The following is a 24,143-nucleotide window of genomic DNA, read 5'->3' on the forward strand; positions in this document are numbered from 1 at the left end:
TAAAAAGGGTTCTAGAAGTAAGCCTAGCAATTATAGACCTATCAGTTTGACATCAGTGGTGGGTAAATTAATGGAAAGTATTCTTAGAGATAGTATTAATAATTATCTGGACAGACAGGATCCGATTAGGAGTAGCCAGCATGGATTTGTGCATGGAAGGTCATGTTTGACAAACCTTATTGAATTTTTTGAAGAAGTTACGAGGAATGTTGACGAGGGTAAGGCAGTGGAGGTAGTCTATATGGACTTCAGCAAAGCCTTTGACAAAGTTCCACATGGAAGGTTAGTTAAGAAGATTCAGTCGTTAGGTATTAATGCTGGAGTAATAAAATGGATTCAACAGTGGCTAGATGGGAGATGCCAGAGAGTAGTGGTGGATAATTGTTTATCGGGATGGAGGCCGGTGACTAGCAGGGTGCCTCAGGGATCTGTTTTGGGCCCAATGTTGTTTGTAATATACATAAATGATCTGGATGATGGGGTGGTAAATTGGATTAGTAAGTATGCCGATAATACTAAGGTAGGAGGTGTTGTGGATAATGAGGTGGGTTTTCAAAGCTTGCAGGGAGATTTATGACGTTAGAAGAATGGGCTGAACGTTGGCAGATGGAGTTTAATGCTGAGAAGTGTGAGGTTCTACATTTTGGCAGGAATATTCCAAATAGAACATACAGGGTAAATGGTAGGGCTGTGGCGGCTCATTTCCTAGCGTATGCTAACCGACTCACAATTAGATAGCCTACGGGGGTTTGCGAGCACAGAGCTTTGGAGCCTCTTCGCCATGGGGGGCCGGTTGACAGAGGCTTAAAAGTGAGGCTGAAGTTTTCGAATAAAGTTTTTTCCTTCGACTGCAGTTACCGACTCCGTGTCGTAATTTTAGCGCTGCTTGTAGCACACCGCTACAATTGGTGACCCCGACGGTCCAAACGATTTTTGGACCAGAAATGACCGACGCCGCCTCTGTTCATGCGGTTTCGTTGAAACTGCCGGGTTTCTGGACACAGCGCCCGGACCTATGGTTCCAGCAAGCCGAAGCCCAATTCCACGTTCGCCGGATCACCTCAGAAGACACCCGCTACTACTACGTGGTGGGCTCCCTCGACCAGGACACAGCTGCCCAGGTCGCGGAGTTCGTACAGTCGCCCCCGGCAGACGGCAAGTACACGGAATTCAAAGCCCTGCTCCTCAGGACTTTCGGACTCTCACGGCGCGAGCGGGCTGCCCGTTTACTGCACCTGGATGGCTTGGGCGACAGACCTCCATCGGCTTTAATGAATGAGATGTTGTCTCTGGCCGAGGGACACACAGGCCTCATGTTTGAGCAGGCATTCCTGGAGCAGCTGCCCGAGGACATACGCCTGCTGCTGTCCGACGCGGATTTCAGTGACCCCCGGAAGGTGGCAGCCCGGGCGGACTTGCTGTGGAACGCCAAAAAGGTGAGCGGGGCGTCCATCGCACAGATCTCCCAGCCACGCTCCCGGCAGCAAACCAATCCAGGCCCGGCTGCAGAGCCCACTAACCCCCGGCCCAATGACCACTGGTGCTTCTACCACCAGCGGTGGGGCGCAGAAGCCCGCCGTTGCAGCCCGCCCTGCAAGTTCCCGGGAAACGCCAGGGCCAGCCGCCGCTGATGGCAACGGCGGCTGGCCATCGGGATAGCCTCCTGTATGTGTGGGATAGCAGGTCGGGACGCCGCTTTTTGGTCGATACTGGGGCTGAGGTCAGCGTTTTACCTCCGACGAGTTACGACACCCGCAGCAGGGCACCGGGTCCCCCCCTGAGGGCCGTGAATGGCAGCACAGTAAGGACCTATGGCACCCGTCAGGTGCAGCTACAGTTCGGCCCCAGCCAGTTCACGTGGGACTTCACACTGGCCGCCGTAGCCCAACCGCTTCTGGGTGCGGATTTTTTGCGAGCTCACAGCCTGCTGGTTGACCTGCCCAGGAAGAGACTGGTACACGCCGAGACCTTTCAGACGTTCTCCCTGGGCGCGGCCCAGTTGCCAGCCCCTCACCTCGGCTCCATCACGCTGTCCGACAACAACTTCACCAGGGTCCTGGCGGAGTTCCCATCGGTTCTGGCACCGCAGTTCACAGCAGCCATGCCCAGGCACGGCGTACAGCACCACATCCCGACACAGGGACCACCCCTCCATGCCCGTGCTCGGCGGCTTCCCCCGGACAAGCTCCGACTGGCGAAGGAGGAGTTCCAGAGAATGGAGGAATTGGGGATCATCCGGCGGTCCGACAGCCCCTGGGCTTCCCCCCTGCACATGGTGCCCAAAGCGACGGGGGGCTGGAGACCGTGCGGCGACTACCGCAGGCTGAACGAGGCTACCACACCGGACCGCTACCCTGTGCCGCACATTCCGGACTTTGCGGCAAACCTGCACGGCGCCCGGATCTTCTCCAAGGTCGACCTTGTCCGAGGGTACCATCAAATCCCGATGCATCCTGACGACGTCCCCAAAACGGCTCTCATCACCCCGTTTGGCCTCTTCGAGTTCCTCCGCATGCCGTTCGGCCTGAAGAATGCCGCACAGACGTTCCAGCGGTTAATGGACGCGGTGGGACGGGACTGGACTTCGCGTTCATCTATTTGGATGACATCCTCATAGCCAGCGGCAGTCGTCAGGAGCATCTGTCCCACCTCCGTCAACTCTGCGCCCGACTGAGTGAGTACGGTCTTACAATCAACCCTGCCAAATGCCAGTTCGGACTTGATACCATTGACTTCCTGGGCCACAGGATTACCAAAGACGGGGCGACCCCTCTGCCCGCTAAGGTAGATGCGGTCCGCCACTTCCCCCGACCCACCACGATCAAAGGCCTTCAGGAATTCGTAGGTATGGTCAATTTCTACCGCCGCTTCCTCCCTTCAGCTGCCCGGATCATGCGCCCCCTGTTCGCCCTGATGTCGGGTCCGAGCAAGAACATTACCTGGGACGAGGAGTCCGCCGCCGCTTTCGTTCAAACGAAGGAAGCTTTGGCTGACGCCGCAATGCTAGTACATCCCAGAATGGACACCCCTACCGCCCTCACAGTGGACGCATCAAACACGGCAGTCGGTGGGGTGCTGGAGCAACTCATCGCAGGTCGCTGGCAACCCCTGGCGTTTTTCAGCAAACACCTGCGGCCACCCGAGCTCAAGTACAGTGCTTTTGACCGGGAACTGTTGGCGCTCTACCTGGCAATCCGGCATTTCAGGTACTTCCTAGAAGGCCGGCCCTTCACCGCGTTCACGGACCACAAACCGCTTACCTTTGCGTTTACGAAAGCATCCGACCCCTGGTCATCCCGCCAGCAACGCCACCTGTCCTACATCTCTGAATACACAACGGATGTCCGGCACGTCTCGGGTAAGGACAATGTCGTGGCGGATGCGCTCTCTCACCCTACCGTTCATGCCCTTTCCCAAGGGGTAGACTTTGAGGCACTGGCAGAGGCACAGCAGGTAGATGGGGAGATTCCGAGTTACAGGACTGCAGTCTCTGGTTTGCAGCTCCAGGACTTCACCGTGGGCCCAGGTGAGAGGACCCTACTCTGTGACGTCGCCACCGGCCGGCCCCGTCCGGTCGTCCCCGCAGCCTGGCGGCGACGTGTTTTCGACTCCATTCATAACTTGGCGCATCCCTCCATCCGGACAACTGTCCGGATGGTTTCCAGCAGGTTCGTTTGGCACGGACTCCGCAAACAGGTCAGTGAATGGGCCAGAACGTGCATGCACTGCCAGACGGCCAAGGTGCAGCAGCACACCAAAGCCCCACCGCAGCAGTTCCATCCCGCCCACCGGCGTTTCGACCACATTCATGTGGATATCGTGGGCCCCCTGCCAGTGTCGCGCGGAGCGCGTTACCTCCTGACTATAGTGGACCGGTTCACAAGATGGCCAGAGGCGGTCCCGCTCACCGACACCACCTCCGAATCTTGCGCCCGAGCCCTGCTCGCCACCTGGATATCCCGCTTTGGTGTACCAGCCCACATTACCTCCGACAGAGGCGCCCAGTTCACCTCCAGCCTGTGGTCAGCTATGGCCAGCCTTTTGGGGACTCAGCTGCACCACACCACTGCCTACCACCCACAGTCGAACGGGCTAGTGGAGCGTTTCCACCGTCACCTGAAGTCGGCCCTCATGGCCCGCCTGCGAGGAGCCAACTGGGCGGACGAGCTTCCCTGGGTCCTACTCGGCATTCGCACAGCGCCCAAGGACGACCTGCACGCCTCGTCGGCCGAGTTGGTATACGGCGCGCCCCTGGCCGTCCCCGGGGAGTTCCTACCAGCCCCAAGGGGGCAAGAGGAAGCTCCCGCAGCAGTCCTGGGCAGACTTCGCGAGAAGCTCGGTAACCTGGCCCCCATACCCACTTCACAGCATGGGCGGCACCCGACCTGCGTACCCAAAGACCTACGGAACTGTAAGTTTGTGTTTGTACAAAGGGGCGGGCATCGGCCGCCGCTGCAGCGGCCATACGAGGGGCCGTTTACGGTGCTCCGGAACAACGGGTCCACGTTCGTGCTGGACGTTGGGGGGAAGGAGGAGGTTTTCACGGTGGACCGCCTCAAGCCGGCCCATGTGGACCTGGCGCAACCGGCCGAGTTTCCGGCGCCTCGGCGCAGAGGCCGACCTCCCAAGCAGGTTCTGGCCCAGGCTGTGGACATTGGGGGGTGTATCGCCGGTTCTGGGGGGGGGTTATGTGGCGGCTCATTTCCTAGCGTATGCGAACCGACTCACAATTAGATAGCCTACGGGGGTTTGCGAGCACAGAGCTTTGGAGCCTCTTCGCCATGGGGGGCCGGTTGACAGAGGCTTAAAAGTGAGGCTGAAGTTTTCGAATAAAGTTTTTTCCTTCGACTGCAGTTACCGACTCCGTGTCGTAATTTTAGCGCTGCTTGTAGCACACCGCTACAGGGCAGTGGAATGCAGTGGAACAGAGAGATCTAGGAATAACAGTGCATTGTTCCCTGAAGGTGGAGTCTCATGTAGATAGGGTGGTGAAGAGGGCTTTTGGAACGCTGGCCTTTATAAATCAAAGCATTGAGTACAGAAGTTGGGATGTAATGTTAAAATTGTACAAGGCATTGGTAAGGCCAAATTTGGAATATTGTGTACAGTTCTGGTCACCGAATTATAGGAAAGATATCAATAAATTAGAGAGAGTGCAGAGACGATTTACTAGAATGTTACCTGAGTTTCAGCACTTAAGTTACAGAGAAAGGTTGAACAAGTTAGGTCTCTATTCATTGGAGCATAGAAGGTTGAAGGGGGATTTGATCAAGGTATTTAAAATTTTGAGAGGGATAGATAGAGTTGACGTGGATAGGTTGTTTCCATTGAGAGTAGGGGAGATTCAAACGAGAGGACATGATTTGAGAGTTAGGGGGCAGAAGTTTAAGGGAAACATGAGGGGGTATTTCTTTACTCAGAGAGTGAAAGCTGTGTGGAATGAGCTTCCTGTAGAAGTAGTAGAGGCCAGTTCAGTTGTGTCATTTAAGGTAAAATTGGATAGGTATATGGACAGGAAAAGATTGGAGGGTTATGGGCTGTGTGCGGGTAGTTGGGACTAGGTGAGATTAAGAGTTCGGCACAGACTAGGAGGGCCGAGATGGCCTGTTTCCATGCTGTGATTGTTATATGGTTATATGGTTAACAGTTACTATCCGTCAACCATCAGGCTCTTGAACAAAAGGGGTTAACTACAGTCATTCTATTTTTGGTGTTTCCACAACCAATGGTCTCACTTTAAGGACTCTTGTTATTTCACGCTCTTTCATTTCAAGTTATTTCATACTCGTCATTTACTGCTATTTATTTATATTTGCATTTGCACAGTTTGTTGTTCATTGATCCTGTTTGCAGTTACTGTTCTATAGATTTGCTAAGTATGCCCACAGAAAGAAGGCTCTCAGGGTTGTATGTGGTGACATGTCTGTACTCTGATAATAAATAGTACCTTCTACCTGATGCCTGCAGTGAGAAAAGAGCATGGACTGGGTGGTGAGGATCTTTGAGCTACTGATATTTCTCTGGACAACACTATTTCTTCCTTAAACTCATTAGCTTCCATAAACTTCTCCACAGTAAGTACAAATAAGAAGTTTTCACTTAAGACCACACTCATTTCCTGTGGCTCCACACAGAAACAACTAGACTAAGAACAACTAAACGGATCTGTTTTCTTCCTAGTTACCCTTTTGCTCTTAATATTCTTATGGAATCTTTTAGAGTTTTTGTTTTTACCCTTTTCCTCTTAATATACTTGAGAAATCTTTTGAGATTCTCCTTTACCTTATCTGACAAGAATATCTCACATCCCCTTTTTATTCTTCTGATTTCCTTTTTAAGTGTACTCCTACAATGCTTGGAATATGTGGGTGGAAGCAGATGCAATTGTGGTATTAAAGAGGCCGTTACATATGTGAATAAGTAGGGAATGGAGGGATATGGATCAGGTACAGGCAGAAGAAGTTTAGTTTAATTGGGCATCATGTTTGGTGCAGACATTGTGGACTGATAGGCCTATTTTCTGCTGTGCTGTCTATATTTTATCACTTAGATTCCTTAAAAGATTCACTAGCTCACATCTACCTATAACTGACTTATACCTTTTTTTTTCCCTGACCAGAGCATAAATATCACCTGCCAACCACATTTCCCCAATCCTGCCAGCCTTGTCCTTTGATCTAACAAGAATATATTTGGCCCAAATTGTCCCTATCTTTTAAAAGTCTCAACTTGTCAAACATTTATTTACCTGTTAATAGTGTTTCCTAATCAATCTTGCCACTTTCCTGTTGTATGTCACCAAAATTAGCCTTGCCCCAATTTAGGATTTTAACTTACTAACAAAGTTTGACCTAATCTAAAATTTAAAAATATTTTGTGTGTAAAATGCCTTTCAATGTTCAAGTACCTTTAAAATAACTGCCTAATTAGCCAAGGTGATATTTATTGTTTTGAAATTATTCCATTTGATCATGACTGTCTTCACTGATCTTGGTGACCTGAGTTTTTCAACACCGAAAGTTACTGAGTGACCTCAATAAATTAAATTTTGATCTATGAAAATGAGATGCCCTTCAGAAACTACTGACAGAAATCAACAGCAATCCTGTTGGATGAATTATTCAATCATTAAAGATTTCATATGACTTTATATGATTAATGAAGAAAATAAATGGGAAATGAGAAAGGAAATTGTAGGGGGCAAGCAGAGTGTTTGTTCTTAAAGTGTGTTTGTATGTAATGCCCTTGAAACACAACATAGCATGATAAGTAGAAATGGCTGAGAACTTGAAGTATAGAATGACAGAAGTTTGGCAGTGTAAATCTCCCTAACATAAGCCATCTACTTGTTGTGAGAGAACAGTTGAAGCTGCAAGCTGCATTTTGATATCTTGTGGTTTTCTATTCTATTTTATTGAAAGATCCCAGAGTGGTTTGTTCATAGGAACCAGCTTTTAAATATGAAATTAATAAATACATTGTTTGCTGCCAGGTATGGCTCTAGGGTGGAAGAGGCTACAAGTTTAGTACTGACCCATGTAGATATTAGGAGGTGGCAGATTAAGAGTGGATGCTGTCTTTCTGAGACATCTCTCCTTGAAGATGTCTTGGAATCTTTGTAGGCTGGTACCCAAGTTGGTGCCAGCTAAATTTATAACTCTCTGCAGCTTCTTTTGGTCCTGTGCAGAGGTGCAGTAGCAACCCTTCCCCCCCCCCCCCACCCCACCCCATACCGGACAGTGATGCAGCCTGTCAGAATGCTTTCCATGGTGCACTTATAGAAGTTTTTGAGTGTTTTGTGGACATACCAAAATCTCTTCAAACTCCTAATGAAGTATAGTCGCTGTCTTTCCTTCTTTATAGCTGCATCATTATGTTGGGGGAAGGTTAGATCCTCAGAGATCTAGACACCCAGGAACTTGAAACTATTCATTCTCTCCATTTCTGATCCCTCAGTGAGGATTGGTATGTGTTCCTTCGTCTTACACTTCCTAAAGTCCACGATCCACTTTTATCTCACTGATGTTCAGTGCACGGTTGTTACTGCAACATCACTACACTAGAACCATAGAACATTACAGCACAGAAACAGGCTTTTTGGCCCTTCTTGGCTGTGCCAAACCATTTTCTGCCTAATCCCACTGACCTGCACCTGGACCATATCCCTCCAAACTAGTTGGTATATCTCGTTCCTGTACACCCTCTTGTCTCCATCTGAGATTCTACCAACAAAAGTTGTATCATCAGCAAATTTATGGATGGTATTTGAGCTATGCCTAAGCCACACAGTAATGGGTATAGAGAGAGTAGAGCAGTGGGCTAAGCACACACCCTTGAGGTGCACCAATGTTGATCATCAGCGAGGCAGAGATATTATCACCAATCTGCACAGATTTGATCCTTATTCATAAACCCATTTTAATTCCACTTCCCATTCCCATTCCGATATGTCCATTCATGGCCTCCTCCCCTGTCATTATGAGGCTACACTTGGGCTGGAGGAACAACACTTTACATTCTGTTAGGGTAGCCTCCAACCTGATGGCATGAACATCGACTTCTCAAACTTCCAGTAATGACCCCCACCCTCCACCCTCCCTTCACCATTTCCCATTCCCTTTTCCTTCTCTTACCTTATCTCCTTGCCCGCCATCAGCTCACTCTGATGTTCCACCCCCCTTTTCATTCTTCCATTCTCTTTCACCAATCAACTTCATCCTTCCTCTTCCAGGTTTCACCTATCACCTTGCGTTTCCCTCTCCCCTCCCCCCAACTTTTAAGTCTACTCCTCAGCTTTCCTCCAGTCCTGCCAAAGGGTTTCGGCCTGAACTGTTGAGTGTACTCTTTTCCATAGATGCGGCCTGGCCTGCTGTGTTCCTCCAGCATTTTGTGTGTGTTGCTTGGATTTCCAGCACCTGCAGACTTTCTCTTGTTCATTATGCATAAGTATCCCTTTTTCATCAAATTCTTAAATGATTGGTCATATACCATTTGCTACTTTGGTTATGTACCATTTCAGGGAATGTGCTGTGTGACTGACTGCTATCTGTATGCTTCATATTTATATTATATTTCATGACACAATGAAGCTATATGGCTCTCTGAATCAACAGTGGTGATCTGACCATACCTATTAGTTCCATTCCCCTACTTCTTTCCCCAATCACATTCTCTCTAATATGGTATCAGTTCTCATGGTACACACCTACGCCGTGAGTAACTTACAGTAGCATATTAACCTACAAACACATTTTCCACATGTGGGAAGAAGCTAGTATACCTGGAGGAAACCTAAACAGCTACAAGGAGAAGTTGTGAAGAGCACACAAGTTACATCCAAGGACAGAATAAAATCCAGGTTGCTAGTGTACATGAGACCCTGTCTTACAAATTTGATTGTTTTTTGAAGAAGTAACAAAGATGATCAATAAGGATAGGGCAGTGGAAGTTGTCTACATGAACTCTTGTGTATCATTTGACAAGGTCCTTCATGTTAGGCTGTTCCAAAGTATTAAGTCACATGGGATCGATAGTGAATTGGTCCGTTGGATCTAAAATTGGCTTAGTCATATAAGACAAAGGGTGATAGGATAGAAGCGTGGTTTTTGTGACTGGAGGCCTGTGACCAGTGGTGTTCCACAAGCTTCAGTGCTAAGATTTTTGTTATCTGTAAAATATATCAATGATTTCTATGAAACTGCAAGTGGTCTGCAGTTGACAAGAAAATTGGTGGAGCGGTGGAAAGTGAGAAAATTTATCAAGGGATATTACAAGATATAAATCAGTTGGACTTTTTGGGAGAAAGATGGCAAATGGTGTTTAATACTGACAAATGTGAGGTGTTGTACTTTGTGTAGTCAAATGCAAGAGGAAAGTACAGTGGATTCGAGTTAATTAGGCCATTGGTTAGTCAAGGTAGCCGTTTATTTGGGCCAACTGTTAAAGAACAAAAAATTATTAAGAAACTAGCCAGGATTCTCTTAGTTTATTTGGGAAACTATGCCACTTAATTGGGGGCAGTAAACTGTTTCTAACTAGTGTTATTTGTGTGTGCTTGTATGGCCATTAGACACTACACCGTGCTTAGAGTGAACAATTTTTAAATAGTGCGAGTTTGCATTAAATAATGTGTTTGTGGTTGAAAAGCAGTGACAATTTAGAACCGTTCTTCTCACTGCGTTTCAAGCATTCAAGCTTAGAGGTGTCAAAAAAAACTATTTCACTACTTCTGCAAGTTAGGAACTGCAAAGAATTTGAAAGTATCAACAGTTATCATAAATGTTACAATGAAAATGAGGATTTGGAGGATGCAATTATCAGAAGGATTGTATGAAGGCAGTCCATGATCTACACTAGGTCTCTACACTGCTCTTCTTCAATTACAGTCAATCAAAAGAACATGGCAATGTACACAGGATTAATTCCTGCATTGATAATTATTAGGAAATAATGCACAATTTTATAGTATGGTAGTAGTATTTACAGTGGTATAATTTGTTCTCTTTTTCATTTAAACACATAATTTGTAACTCAGTTAAATGGTAAATTTGTCTTTTTATACCATTTTAACTATTTCCATGAAAATTTGTCTTATTAGGGCAGCCACTTAATTGAGCCAAAATGTACAGGTTCCAATGTGCTCCAATTAACTGGACTCAATTGTATATAGTAAATGGCCTTTAGACATTTAGGAACTTTGACATACAGAGGGATCTAGAAGTGCAGATCTATTTCACCCTGAAATTGGCAATAAAAGGAGATAGGGTGGTTAAAAAATGAACAGCATGCTTGCCTTCATCCATTGGGGAATGGAGTGTAAAAGTCAGGAGATCATATTACAGCTGTATAAAGTTTTAGTTGCGTCACATTTGGAGTATGTGTACAGGTCATCTGGAAGGATATGGGGACTCAGGAAAGGGTATAGAGAAGCTTCATAAGAATGTGGCCAGAATTACAGAGTATTAACTGTAAGGAGAGGTTGAACAAAATTGAATTGTTCCCTCTGGAACCTTGAAGGCTGAGGAAATCTGATAGAAATATATATATAAAAAATTTTGAAAGGCATAGATAAGGTGGTGAGCTTTTCCCAGGCTAGAAATGTCCAATACTAGAGGGTTAATTGTAAAGGGAACAAGGAAATTTTAAAGGAGATTTGTGAGGTTATTTTGTTTTACATGGGGAGTAATAGGTGCCTGGAACACACTGTAAAAGGATGTAGAAGCAGATATGATATCAGCATTTAAGAGGTGTATAGAGAGAGACATGAGCAGGCTGGAAATGAAAGGAAGCAGATGGAATTAGTTAGATTAGTATCATGATCAGTACAGACATGGTGGGCCAAACAGCCTTTTCCTCTGCTTTATTGTTCAATGATCTATGTTTTTGTTATTGTGGTAATTATCCCTGAATAATTTCACACTGTGGAATTTGATCTGACTACTCATCAACTGCGAGCCAATTTTTGTAATTCTACACTGTTACATTTTAGACATTGATTTTCCTTTCGATGAACACTATAACCTCTGATTTAACTCATTTTACACATACAATTGAAACTGAAATAATTGCACAAGAGTAATTTCAAATCTGAGAGTTTATTCCGTTTCTATGTTTCATGCAGAAAAAATCCAAGAAAGAGAAGAAGAAGAAGAAGAAGAAAGGAAAAGATCTGACTGCTAACAGGTATCAATTCAATTGGAAACACGTTACATATCCCGTCTCTCAAAAAATATTCCTCAAGCATTAAGAAGACTTTATCTCAATCAGACAATTATCTTAGACAGTAAAAGTTAAATAATCTATTTTCAATTAATTAAACCAATTTTAATTTTGTCCTCTAACAGTATTTTTCAAAAAATTTATCCATTTGGGAGGTTGGTCAAGAAGGTTCAGTCACTTGGCATTCAAGATGAGGTAGTAAATTGGATTAGACATTGGCTTTGTGGGAGAAGCCAGAGAATGGTAGTAGATGGTGTCCTTTCTGACCAGAGGCCTGAAACTAGTGGATGCCACATGGATTGGTGCTGGGTCTGTTGTTGTTTGTCATCTATATCAATGATCTGGATGATAATGTGGATAACTGGATCAGCAAATTTATGGATGACACCAGAATTGAGGGTGTAGTGGATAGTGAGGAAGGCTATCATGGCTTGTAGCCAGATCTGGACCAGCTGGAAAAATGGGCTGAAAAATGGAAGATGGAATTTAATGCAGACAAGTGTGAGGTGTTGCACTTCGGTAGGACCAACCAGAGTAGGTCTTACACAGTGAACATTAGGGCACTGAGGAGTGTGGTAGAACAAAGGAATCTGGGAATACAGGTCAATACTTTGTTGAGACTGGTAGATAGGGTTGTAAAGAAAGCTTTTGGCATGTTGGCCTTCATAGATTAAAGTACTGAATACAGGAGATGCAAAGTTACGTTGAAGTTCTATAGCACATTGGTGAGGCCTAATTTGGAGTATTGTATGCAGTTTTGGTCACCTATCTGCAAGAAAGATGTAAATAAGATTGAAAGAGTACAGAGAAAATTTACAAGGATGTTGTCAGGTCTGGAGGACCTGAGTTATGAGGAAAAATAGAATAGGTTAGGGCTTTATTCCTTGGAACATAGGAGACTGAGAGAAGATTTGATAGTGGTATACAAAATTGAGGGGTATGGATAGGGTAAATGCAAGCAGACTTTTTCCACTGAGGTCGGGTGGGACTACAACCAGAGGTCATGGGTTAAGGGAGAAAGGTGAAATGTTTAAGGAGGAACATGAGGGGAGACTTCTTCACTTAGAGGATCGTAAGAGCGTGGCATGAACTGCTAGCACAAGTGGTGTTTGTATAACACCCAGGCTATTGGCCTATGTATGTCTAGGGGAAAATCCGTCCACCCGCCAAATTGTGTCTCCCATTTGTGTGGATGCTGTGAAGTGCACACTGGTACAAACTCGCACACACAATATCGGACTGCACACCATATACGTTTAGAGTACACTTTATAAATCTTACTAGAACTAGGTAATTAATAGCGATACAATATAAAAAGAAAATGCACCAAAACTTATCAGAGTTTAATCTATTTGTGCACAACCATTGGAGCTCAATTATCGAAGTCTTTGGTCTACTATTCGACCTTCTCTGACCTCCTCGACCTGCCGCCGGGGACCAACCTCGGTGGTCGACTAGAGCACATCCAGCACGTCCTTCCTGTTTGGTTCTCCTCCTGAAAAACCCATGCACTCACTCCAGGTTCCCACATATACAGATAGAACAACATTACTACCATTGGTTAGTTGCTCTGTTGTCAATAATTATAACCCAAACGTTCCAACTAAACAGAGCATTACCTCATCAGTGACCCACGAAGAAGCCATTTCATTATAACTCTACAGAGAAGCCATTTTATATAGGCTGTTAACAGTTAACATACAGTTAATAATCTGAGAACCCTACATTTTCAAACTCAATTTCAATGTTTAAGAGAAGTTTGGAGAGTTACATGGATAGATAAGGGTATGGAAGGTAACGGTCCCAGTGCAAGTCGAAAGGAGTATGTACTTAAAATGGTTTGGCAGAGGCTAGATAGGCTGAAGGGTCTCTTTCTGTGCTGTACTTTTCAATGACTCTATGATCTACAGTAACAGCCTGCTGCATTAAATAGTTGTTGCTAGTTCTTTATATGATGCACATTGATTATATCAGTGGATATAGTTTCTCATTACTACTTCAACATCCTTTCTAATTCCACACTCCTCTGTTTAATGTGCCCTTAGTTTATTTTTGCACCAGGCAGAATACTTGCAAATTATCTGTTTTTCTTATAACTGAGGTTCCTCATCACTGATACAGTGTTAGTAAACCTCTTCTGTACTCTTTATAGCTTTACCATCCTTCTTAAAGTATAATGCCTATACTGTAACTCAACATAATACAGCAACAGAGACAGAACTAACAACACATATTACAGATAAGCTTCGTCTTTGCCTCGGTTATACCCTCTTTACTACAAACGTTTGTAGTTTTACAGTCACACTTACTTCTGTGGCTTCACAATTGCCACCGTTTGATGTCAATGTTGGAGCAAGCATCCACCAAGTGATAAGTGTGTTTTTAACAATAAATGTTGAAGTCCCATCCCCCAAGACCATTCGGATGTCCTTTTAGTAGCTCATGCCATTAAAGGCCTTTTCCACTGTTTATAGATATCTCTGATGATCAAAGACATTAATTAAGACTGACTTTGAAGAGAGAATATAGGAAATTTGGTAGAAAGCTGAAAATCTGGACCTCAAAGATATTAATCTCTGGATTGCTGCCAATGCCACAAGCCATTGAGGACAAGAACAGGATGATTTGGCAAATGAATATGTGGCTGAGCACTTGATGCAGGGGGCAGGGTTTTAGATTTCTGTATCATTGGGATCACTTCTGCGGAATGTATGGCCTGTACAAAAAGGGTGGATTACACTGAACTGAAGGAAAACCTGCAGGCAGGTTTGCTAAAGCTTTTGGGGAACGTTTAAACTAATTTGGCAGTTGGGGTGGGAACCGGAGTGATAGGGCTGAGGATGGGGCAGTTAAAATACAAATTCATGCAATGAAACTGTGAGAAAGGACAGGCAAATGGTAGGTCGAAGTTGCAGTCAGTGGGATTAATTGAAGTGTAACATGGGGGAAAATTAAAAAGGGTGATGAATACAGGACTGAAGGTGATATACTGTATTTGAATGCACACAGTATAAGGAATCAGGTAGATGACCTTCAAGTGCAGTTAAAGATTGGGAGGTATAATGTTGTAGGCATCACTGAGTCGTGGCTAAAAGATAGTTGGGAGCTTAACATTCAAGGATATACCTTGTATTGAAAGGACAGGCGTGTAGACAGAGGGCGCTGTTGGTGAAAAATGAAATCATATAAAGAGGTGACATAGGATTGGAAGATGTAGAATGCTTGTGAATAGAGTTGAGAAACTTCAAGGATGAAAAGACCCTGCTGGGAGTTATATATAGGCTTCTGAACCATGGCCAGAATGTGGGGTACAAATTACAACAGGGGATAGAAAAGGAATGTCAATAGGGAAATGTTGCAATAGTCAATGGGGTATTTCAACATAGGTATATTGAGAATATTAGTTTGGTGCTGGATCCCAAGAAAAGGAATTTATAGAATGCCAATGAGATGGTTTTTTAGGACAGTTTGTGATTGAGTCCATTAGGGAAAAGACAATTCTGGATTGGGTAATGAACTAGATTTGATTAGAGAGCTTAAAATAAATGAACCCTTCAGAGACAGTGATCATACTGTGATAAACTTCACACTGCAGTTTGAGAGAGAAAGCTAACAACAGATCTCTCAGTATTACAGTGGAGTTAAAGGAATTACAGAGACATGAGAGAGGAGCTGGCCAAAGTTGATTGGTAGGGGACACCAGCAGAGACAATTGCAGAACAGCAATGGCTGGAGATTCTGGGGGCAATTCAGAAAGTGCAGGGTAGATACATCCCAAAGAAGAAGTGTTTTAAAGAGATAGTGAGACAACTGTGGCTGACAAGGGAATTAAAAGACAGCTGAAAATCAAAAGCGAGAGCATGTAATAGCAACAAAACAGCAGAAGGCAACTAAAAAGACAATAAGGAAAGGAAAAGATGAAATACAAAGTTAAGCTAGCCAGTAATATGAAATGGGATACCAATTTTTTTTCATATATATAAAGAGTAAAAGAGAGGCAGGAGGGGATATCAGACAACTGAAAAATGACACTGAGGTGTAGCTATGGGGGACAAAGAAATACCGATAAACAAAGTAAGTATTTTGCATCGGTCTTCACTGGAATACACCAGTAGTAAGCCAGAAATTCAAGAGTGGCTGAGGTCAGAAGTGAGTGTAGTTGTTTTTACTAAGGAGAAAGTGCTTGAGAAGCGGAAAGATCTGTATGTAGATAGGTCACCTGTACCAGATGGACTACATCCTAGCGTTCTGAAAGAGGTAGCTGAAGAGATTGTGCAGGCATTAGTGGTGATCTTTCAAGAAACTGTGGGTTCTGGGATGGATCCAGAGAACTGGAAAATTGCAAATGTCACTCCACTCTTTAAGAAGCTAGGGAGGCAAAATAAGTGAAATGATAGGCCAGTTAGCCAGACTTTAATAGTTGGGAAGATGTTGGAGTCCATTATTAAGCATGAGGTTTTGGGGTACTTGGAGGCATATGATAAAATAGGCCAATATCAGCATACTTTCCTTAAAAGGAAATCTTGCCTGTAAAATCTGTTGGAATTCTTGAGGGAATAACTGGCAGGATAGACAAAGGGGAGTCAGTGGATGTTGTTTCCTTGGATTTTCAGAAGGCCTTTGACAAATTGCTGCACATGAGGTGCCTAATCAAGATCTGAGCCCATGGAAGTAAAGTTATTAGTTTGGATTGAAGATTGGCTGACTGGCAGAAAGCAGAGACTGCAAATAAAAGGGTCATTTTTTTTGCTGCTGGTGGCTAGTTGTATTGCCCAGGGATCGGTGTTGGGACCACTTCTTTTCACATTATATGCCAGTTGTTTGGAACATGGAACTGATGGCTTTGTGGCCAGGTTTGTGGACGATACAAAAATATGTTGAAAGGCAGGTATTGTTGAGGAAGCAGGAAGTTTGCAGAAGGACTTGAACAGATTAGCAGAATGAGCAAAGATGTGGCAGATGGAATGTACTGTTGGGAAGTGTATGCTTATGCACTTTGGTAGAAGGAATAAAAGGGTAGACTATTTCTTAATTGTGGAGAAAGTTTAAAAAAATCCTGAGGTGCAAAGGGATGGGAATCCTCATGCAGGATTCTCTAAAGGTTAAATTGTGGGTTGAGTCAGTGGTAAGGGAAACAAATGCAATGTTGTCATTCATTTAGAGAGGAATTGAATATAAAAGCAAGGATGTCACGCTGAATCTGATGGTCTCAGAATAGTTAAAATACATTTCAAAAACTAAAGCCTTAAAAATTATTGTAAAGCCTTAATCATGAATGTACATTGAGACTCATTAAGGCTTTTACATTTTGGCCCAATTAAGCAGCTGCCCCAGTTAGCTGAAGTTTCATGGAAATAATTAAAAGGGTATATAGAAGAAAAACAAACAACAAATAATGTATTTAAATTAAATACAGAATAAATTAGAACACTACCAATATTACTGCAATACTTTAAAACTGTGCATTAGTTCCTGGTGCTTAAGAAATCATCTGCATTGCATTCTTTTGACTGTAAATGAACAAAATCAGAGCAGATACCTAGTATGAATAATGGACTGTCTTCATACACTGCTGTCAATGATTGAATCCTCCAAATCTTCATTTTCATTGTAACATTCAAGATGATTGCTGATACCTTCAACTTCTTCATGGTTTTAAACTTGTTCAAGTAGTGAAATCATTTCATTTACACTTTCACCCATTTCTGGCATCACCAAGTCTGAATACTTGAAACCACAGTGAGTAAAACAATTCTGAATTTTCTTACTGCTTATTTCTTGCCAACTGTCAATGACAAAAATCATTGATTTTTTTTTTAACACAAACCCATAAAGCTGACACTATTTAAAAACTGTCTGAAGCACGGTGTTGTGTCTGATAGCTATGCAAGTGGATATGTCTGATGCTAGTTGTAAATTGTTCAGCAACAATCTCCTGCCCCAATAAAATGGCATAAAGTGCCAAATAAGTGAAGGGAATACCAGCTACTTTATTGATTAGATTTTGTTCTTTAAGTGTGGTCCTGATTAACTGCTGGCCCAATTCACTGGAATCCATTGTATTTGAAATATACACCAATTTTGGAAATATGAATGCCTGTTAATATAAATATTACCAAAAAAATTCTTAGCTTCAAGTATTTCATGCAGAGTTTTATGAGGACGTTGCCAGGACTCAAGTGGCTAGGTTGCAGGGAGTGGTTGGGCAGGGTAGAACTTTATTCCTTGGAGCATAGGAGACTGAGGAGTGATCTTTTACAAGTGTATGAAATCATGAGGAACATAGATAAGGTGAACCCACACACAGTCCTTATTCAAGGGTTAAGGGATCAAGATCGTCTTTAAAGTGAGAACCGAAAAAGTTATGTGACTAAAGAAGTACTTTTTCCACACAAAGGGTGGTAATTTATTAAATGACCTACCAGCTGCTACAATAATACTTTGTAGTTGGAAAAACATTTGGAGTAGTCATAGAGAGTAAATGTTTAGAGAGATATGAATCAAATGCAAGAAAATTAGACTAATTTAGATGGAAATCTGAGTTGTATGGATGAGTTGGCCCAGAAGACTTGTTTTTGTGCTATATGTCTCGATGTGTCTTTTTGATGAATTCAGTAACTCTATTCAAACAAATGGTCTGGGATGAGATCCACACCCAAGGTTAGTGAGAAGTGAAGGGCCAGATAAGGAGAGTATCTGACTCCTTGGTTCAATACACTTAGGAACCATCCCTCAGGGTATGAGCTATGAAGAAAGATTGAACCAATTACAGTAAGTCTTTTTAGCCTAAGAAGGTGTAGAATGAGAGGAGAAATGATAGTTCAGAATCATTAAAGGTGGTTGCCAGCTGCTACTTCAAAATTAATCCATCATCAAGGACACAGGGCCATAGGTGGAAACTGGTTAAAGGGACATTTCAGCCTAACCTCAGGAAGCACTTCTTTACACAGCAACTTGTGGACACATGGAACAACCTACCTAGTTGAGTAGTTGAAAGCAGTATCTTAGAGAATTTCAAATCTAAACTTCGTTATTACTTCAACATACTATGTGAATAGGAACTTGGCAAGCTTTGTTGGGCCAAATAGCCTGTTCTTATCAAAACACCTAATGTTCTAATGTTCAGTTTAGTATTGAATCTAGAGTCTGATCTACCTCTGTATGTCAGTACTATTGTGTGCAGGCAGAATGGTCCAGAATATGTTGCCAACTTCACTGCTGGCAGCCAGAAGCTCCCTACACTAGTTTGTTGCCACTATGATCTGGCTCAATGATTTGTAAAGGAGGACGTGAGATACCCAATGGAAAGAACAGTGCAATTATCCCTGTAGGTTTTCATAAATAAAACAGCGTAAGGTGTTTTATGTTTAAGAAAAACTGAGCAGCTCATTTATTGAATACCAACAATTGAACCTGCAGTAAGAATACTTTACGTGATTATGTCATCACATCAGAACAGCCTCTTAAAGTGAACCCCAACCCAATGTTGGTGGTGTGAATTCTGAATCTTTCCACCAATTACTTTACCCTGCACAGGCCCCCCCACAAAATTCATGAAAACTGGCCTTGTGAGCCTGTCCAGAGCTCAGATAAGCTGCCAGGCTCTGGTCCTATGTTCCATGGGTGGAGGAACAGCAGGTGCCTCTGCTCATCCAGGGGTGTGTTAATATGCTCATAGTCATATGATGACATCAGGGGCATGGTAGCAGAATCCTCCAAATCTTGGTGGGCAGGTTTAAAGCAATCTACCAAGGACATTCAGGTTTACCAAAACTGGCTGCAGTCCAAACGCTTTCTAAGGCCAAACCACACAAACTTTAGTGCAACCAGTTTGTATGAGGACTTCTAGCATGGATGCAAGAGGCCATGTATGAAGTCATAAACAACTTGCCTCAGGTTTGCTAGGTGAGGGTAACTGGTTGAGTTATTACACAGGAGAGAAACCTCAACTTCCTTAAACTGAATGTCAGCCAACTGCCGGCCTGTGACTGCTGTTCGGTAAGCCTGGAACTCCGGGTCAGTAGCTTGGTCAGTACCAGCATAATTAACCCCTATGTGAATAGCCTCAACAACTGGCCATGAGAGGCAATCAGCCATGGCATTATTTTTCCCCTCTATATGTCGTTTATCAGTTCTGAACTCTGATAGGTAGGCCAGTTAGCGTTGCTGCTGTGCAAACCAAGGGTCTGAGGGTTTTGTGGTCAATGAACACTGTGAAATAGCAACCCTTTAAAAGAAAATGAAAATGACAGACAGCCAGGTGGGGACCGAGAAGCACGCAGTCAAACATAAGGGGACAGAGCTGCCAACTAAAGAATGTGAGTGGCTGCCACATACCTTGACCAACTATTTGTGCACAGCACCCACGGCGTAGTCTGAAGCGTTAGTAGTATTGGTTATAGATGCATTGGGGAATGGGTGTGCCGGTAGGGTCACGTTGGAAAGAGCTTGTTTGGTATCATCAAATGCTCTGGTCGTGTCCACTGACCAGTCAAGCACACATTTAGGGGCATTGTTTTTAAGCGCACTATACAGGGGAAGCATAAGCTCAACAGCTCACAGAATGACGTGGTGATAGAAATTCATCATGCCTAAAAGCTCCTGAAGTTGCTCAGTAGTGCGGGGCAGTGAGAAATCCATAATAGTGGCTATTTTTGATGGGAGAGATTTCTCACATTGTGCGGAGTTGAAATGGCTAAGAATGTCAATGGCAATCGGGTTGTAGAGATGTGGTGCTCAACCCCAGGTTTTGAGACTGTAGTGGAGAACGTGGGCTTGGTGAGGTTTGGGAATACCCCCCCAGCAGTCGAGTAAGTTTGCATGCATTGGTGCATGCACTTGACAGAGTCGTTGTGGGGAACTTACTAGGGGAGCAGGGTAATGAGCCAAAATCATTGACACCCACAAGCCAGCAGTTCTTAAGATTGACCAGTAGTCCTTGGGCACACAGGAACTCTGCAATGGGCAGAGGTGTAGCCACTTGGCCAGGATGAAGTACCATGTACAACGTCACTGACAGAAGCTGAGCGTCTCCTATCATGTCTCATAGGTCTGAACCCTGCTGCTGTTGGTGGACTCCAGCAAGGTTTCATCACTCATTGCTTTCTCATTAATAGGCAATGCTGGCAGCACCTTCACTTGAGCACCCAAGGTTCATATGAAGTGTAATCCTAAATGGGTATCCGTAATGAAGAGTAAGTAGACGAGGCTGGTAGCTAGAACCCACGGTGACAAAGACCTCTGATGTTCCAGTGGCACTGTCACAGCTGCAAGGCAGTTGGCACTTCTTAGCATTCGTACCAAAGCAAATGTGGTTAAAACACAGCCCTCCGTCGCCTGTTTCACAGCTGTGACCGTCCTTGTTTTCGGGGCCTTGCTGACTGGACTTATTGAGGTAAAGAAAGTAGGAGGAATGATATACCACTGCCTAGCTGAACGTAGACTTCTGCCATTTTAGCAAGCTCCCTTTAGTCCTTCATGGGTGCATTGGTGAGGGCCAGTGAACTTGATCATTTGATTGGGCATTTTCTATAGGAAAAATTCTTTAAAAATAAAAAAAAGGATGGTGATTTCCCAGGAGAAGCAGCATGTGGTCCTTTAGGCCCAGCTGCCTAGTATCGCTGAGGCCAGGAAAGGAGAGCAACTGTTCGGTGCGATCAGACTCCAATTGTCCAAAAGTCTGTTTAAAAAAAAAGTGAGCAATCAGTATTTATCATGTTCTTGTTGGTGTTCTAGTAGACTCATCACTCTTGCAGCCATGTAATTACTGAGCAAACACTACCACATGGATATGTTTGGTGTTGTCAGTGATGATTTCTTGCAGCGCAAACTGGGCCTCAGCTTGTATGAACCATGCAATGGTATTTTCCTTCTGAAGCTCCAGCAGTTTCTAAGTAACTGTGTTGGCTGACATGTTCAATAACTCTGGAATCACCTGGGGCATTGGGGTCACCAATGTAGGTTTTCATAAATAAAACAGTGTGACATTTTTTATGTTTAAGAAAAACCATAGCAACTCATTTATTGAACACCAAAAACACTGAACACAAGCATGGTAAAAGTACTTTGCATAATTACGTCATCATGTCAGAACAGCCTATTAAAGTGAACTCCAACCCAACGTCAGTGGTTGTGAATTCTGTACATTAACACCAGTTACATTACCCTACATCCCTAGTCTCCTGACAATATTTGTCCCTCAGTTGGCATTGCAAACCATCTTATTTGGTCATTAAGTGTAAGTCTCTTTTATTCCATGGTGCATTTGACGTTACTCTTAGGCTTTTCTTCTATACTAATTACCATTTAACTTGGTGGTGGCCATAATAGCTGGTAAAATTGTAAAACCAGAGAACTAATAGATGGCAATCTTCACTTTAATCTCAACAAGCTGAATCACCAAAGTATGTTTCCAAAGTGATAGTTAAATTATTCACTGATAGACTAAGACTACAATGTGTAGATGTAATATCATAGCACATTTATTCAGAATCAACACACCAAGTGTGACTGCAAATTTTCAATATGTCCTGGACAAATTGCATGTTTTAAATTACTCCTGTCTTGGTGAAACTTGGCAACAGTTTTGAGTGATGAATTACTGCATATCCTATATAGCGGGAATCAGACGTTGAACAAACAGAACAATGTTTTTAAACAGAACAATTTCGAACTTTAAAGTCAAAATCAAAGCTTTGCTTTAAAAGCCAAATGAAATATGATCGAAGTTTCAATCATTTCAATATTTAAGCCGAAGGCATTTTGCAATTGTTTAAAGTATTTCCAGGATGTCTCATTGTTTGATTTATATTTTGAACTAATTAGCTGAGTTTATTTAGTTTCAAATTTGACAGTTGATTTATATTAATTCCAAAAAATTAAATATAATTACAAAATAAAAAAGAAATGATGTAACTGCTTCAGTCCCATGAAACGTTTTATCCTGTTGAATTCAAAAATAATTCTTTAAGTTAAAAAAATAAATAAATAATGTATAGACATTGAAACTATCTGAAAATATTTCCATCACAGATATTATGCTTCAAATGCTAAAATAAATTAACATATAAATATTAAGGACACAAAATCCCTTAGGGATATAAGAAAGAGTATCATGCTACATGACAGCTTCAGTATAACTCAGAGCCAGTATTATAGGTTATTCATTCAGAAGGTTCCTCAGCAGATAAACAATAAGGAAATTATTATAAAGCCTATGTTGTGCAAATTTTGCTGTGATTTTTGTCTAAATGAATAACATCAGCAAATAGAGTTATGACATTGAGATTGCTTTTGAAAGATTGTCGCAACTGGAGAGAAAGAACACATCTGTTTGATTCGGTGATTAAAAAATTCCAATAATAAATGTTTATAAATGTTCCGCCACTGAAAGGTATCATTCAACCCATTATATCAAAAGTTGTCTGATATATTTCTCATCATTTTAGATAATAGTCTGGATCACTTACCCAGCGTAATTAAACAAAAGATGGCAAATTTGTGGGAATAATGGAGGACAAAAGGATTGTAATTCTGATATAAGCGTATAAAAGCACTAATGACAACATTCATTTCATATAGGACAATTGATTCCCTTTATGAAGAGCTAGTTCGTGAAGGTCTGCTCATAAAGCCAAAGAATATCCAACTTTCTGATTTTGAAGGTATGAAGAAATTGTTTCCACTTTCACAAAATGGTTTGCAAATGAGATGCATAAGGTAATAGAGTCCTCGAATGCTACAGCACAGAAACAGGCCCTTCAGTCCACATAGTCTATGTCTAACTATTTATCTGCCTAGTCCCATTGACCTGCACCCAGACCATAGCCCTCCGTGCTCCTCCCATTCATGTACCTATTCAAATTGCTGTTAAATGTTGAAATTGAACCTGAATTCAGCACTTTCGCCGGCAGCTCTTTCCACACTCTCACCACACTTAAAGTGAAGAAGTTCCTCCTCATGTTCCCTTTAAACATTTTACCTTTCACCTTTAACCCATGACCTCTAGTTGTAGTCTCACCTAACCTCAGTGGAAAAAGTCTGCTTGTATTTCCCCTATATATAGCCTTCATAATTTTGTATACCTCTATCAAATCTCCTCTCAAAACTCTGGATAGGAATATGGATAAGAATAGTTTAAATGGACATTGGCTAGATGCAAACAAATAGGACTAGTTCAATTAGGCAACTTAATCAGCTTAGACAAGTTGGGCCAAAGAGCCTTTTTCTGTGCAGTAAAGCTGTATCACACTAGTCCTCACCTGTCACCCTATTAGCTTCCACATTGCGCACACCATCCCTTGTCATCCCATCACTGGCCGTGTCTTCGCCCCATTCCTTTCCTTCTTTTGCAAGGACCACTCCTTCTGTGATTCCCTGGTATGCTCTTCCTCCACCAATGTTCCAGGCACTTCTGACTCTGTCCT

General features: G+C 43.2%; 1 protein-coding gene across 3 annotated transcripts in view; it reads left to right on the forward strand.

Moving 5' to 3' along the window:
- The window catches only part of LOC132392757 (dynein regulatory complex protein 11-like), a 185,850-nt gene that overhangs the window by 107,737 nt on the left and 53,970 nt on the right, over window positions 1–24,143 (forward strand). For all 3 annotated transcript variants that reach the window (XM_059967073.1, XM_059967076.1, XM_059967074.1), the window contains exons 12-13: window positions 11,621–11,682; window positions 23,299–23,381. In XM_059967073.1, the coding sequence (XP_059823056.1) occupies window positions 11,621–11,682; window positions 23,299–23,381 (145 nt within the window). The remainder of the gene's footprint in view (window positions 1–11,620; window positions 11,683–23,298; window positions 23,382–24,143) is intronic.

Source organism: Hypanus sabinus, chromosome 4 (assembly GCF_030144855.1).
Source record: "Hypanus sabinus isolate sHypSab1 chromosome 4, sHypSab1.hap1, whole genome shotgun sequence".
NCBI lineage: Eukaryota > Metazoa > Chordata > Chondrichthyes > Myliobatiformes > Dasyatidae > Hypanus > Hypanus sabinus.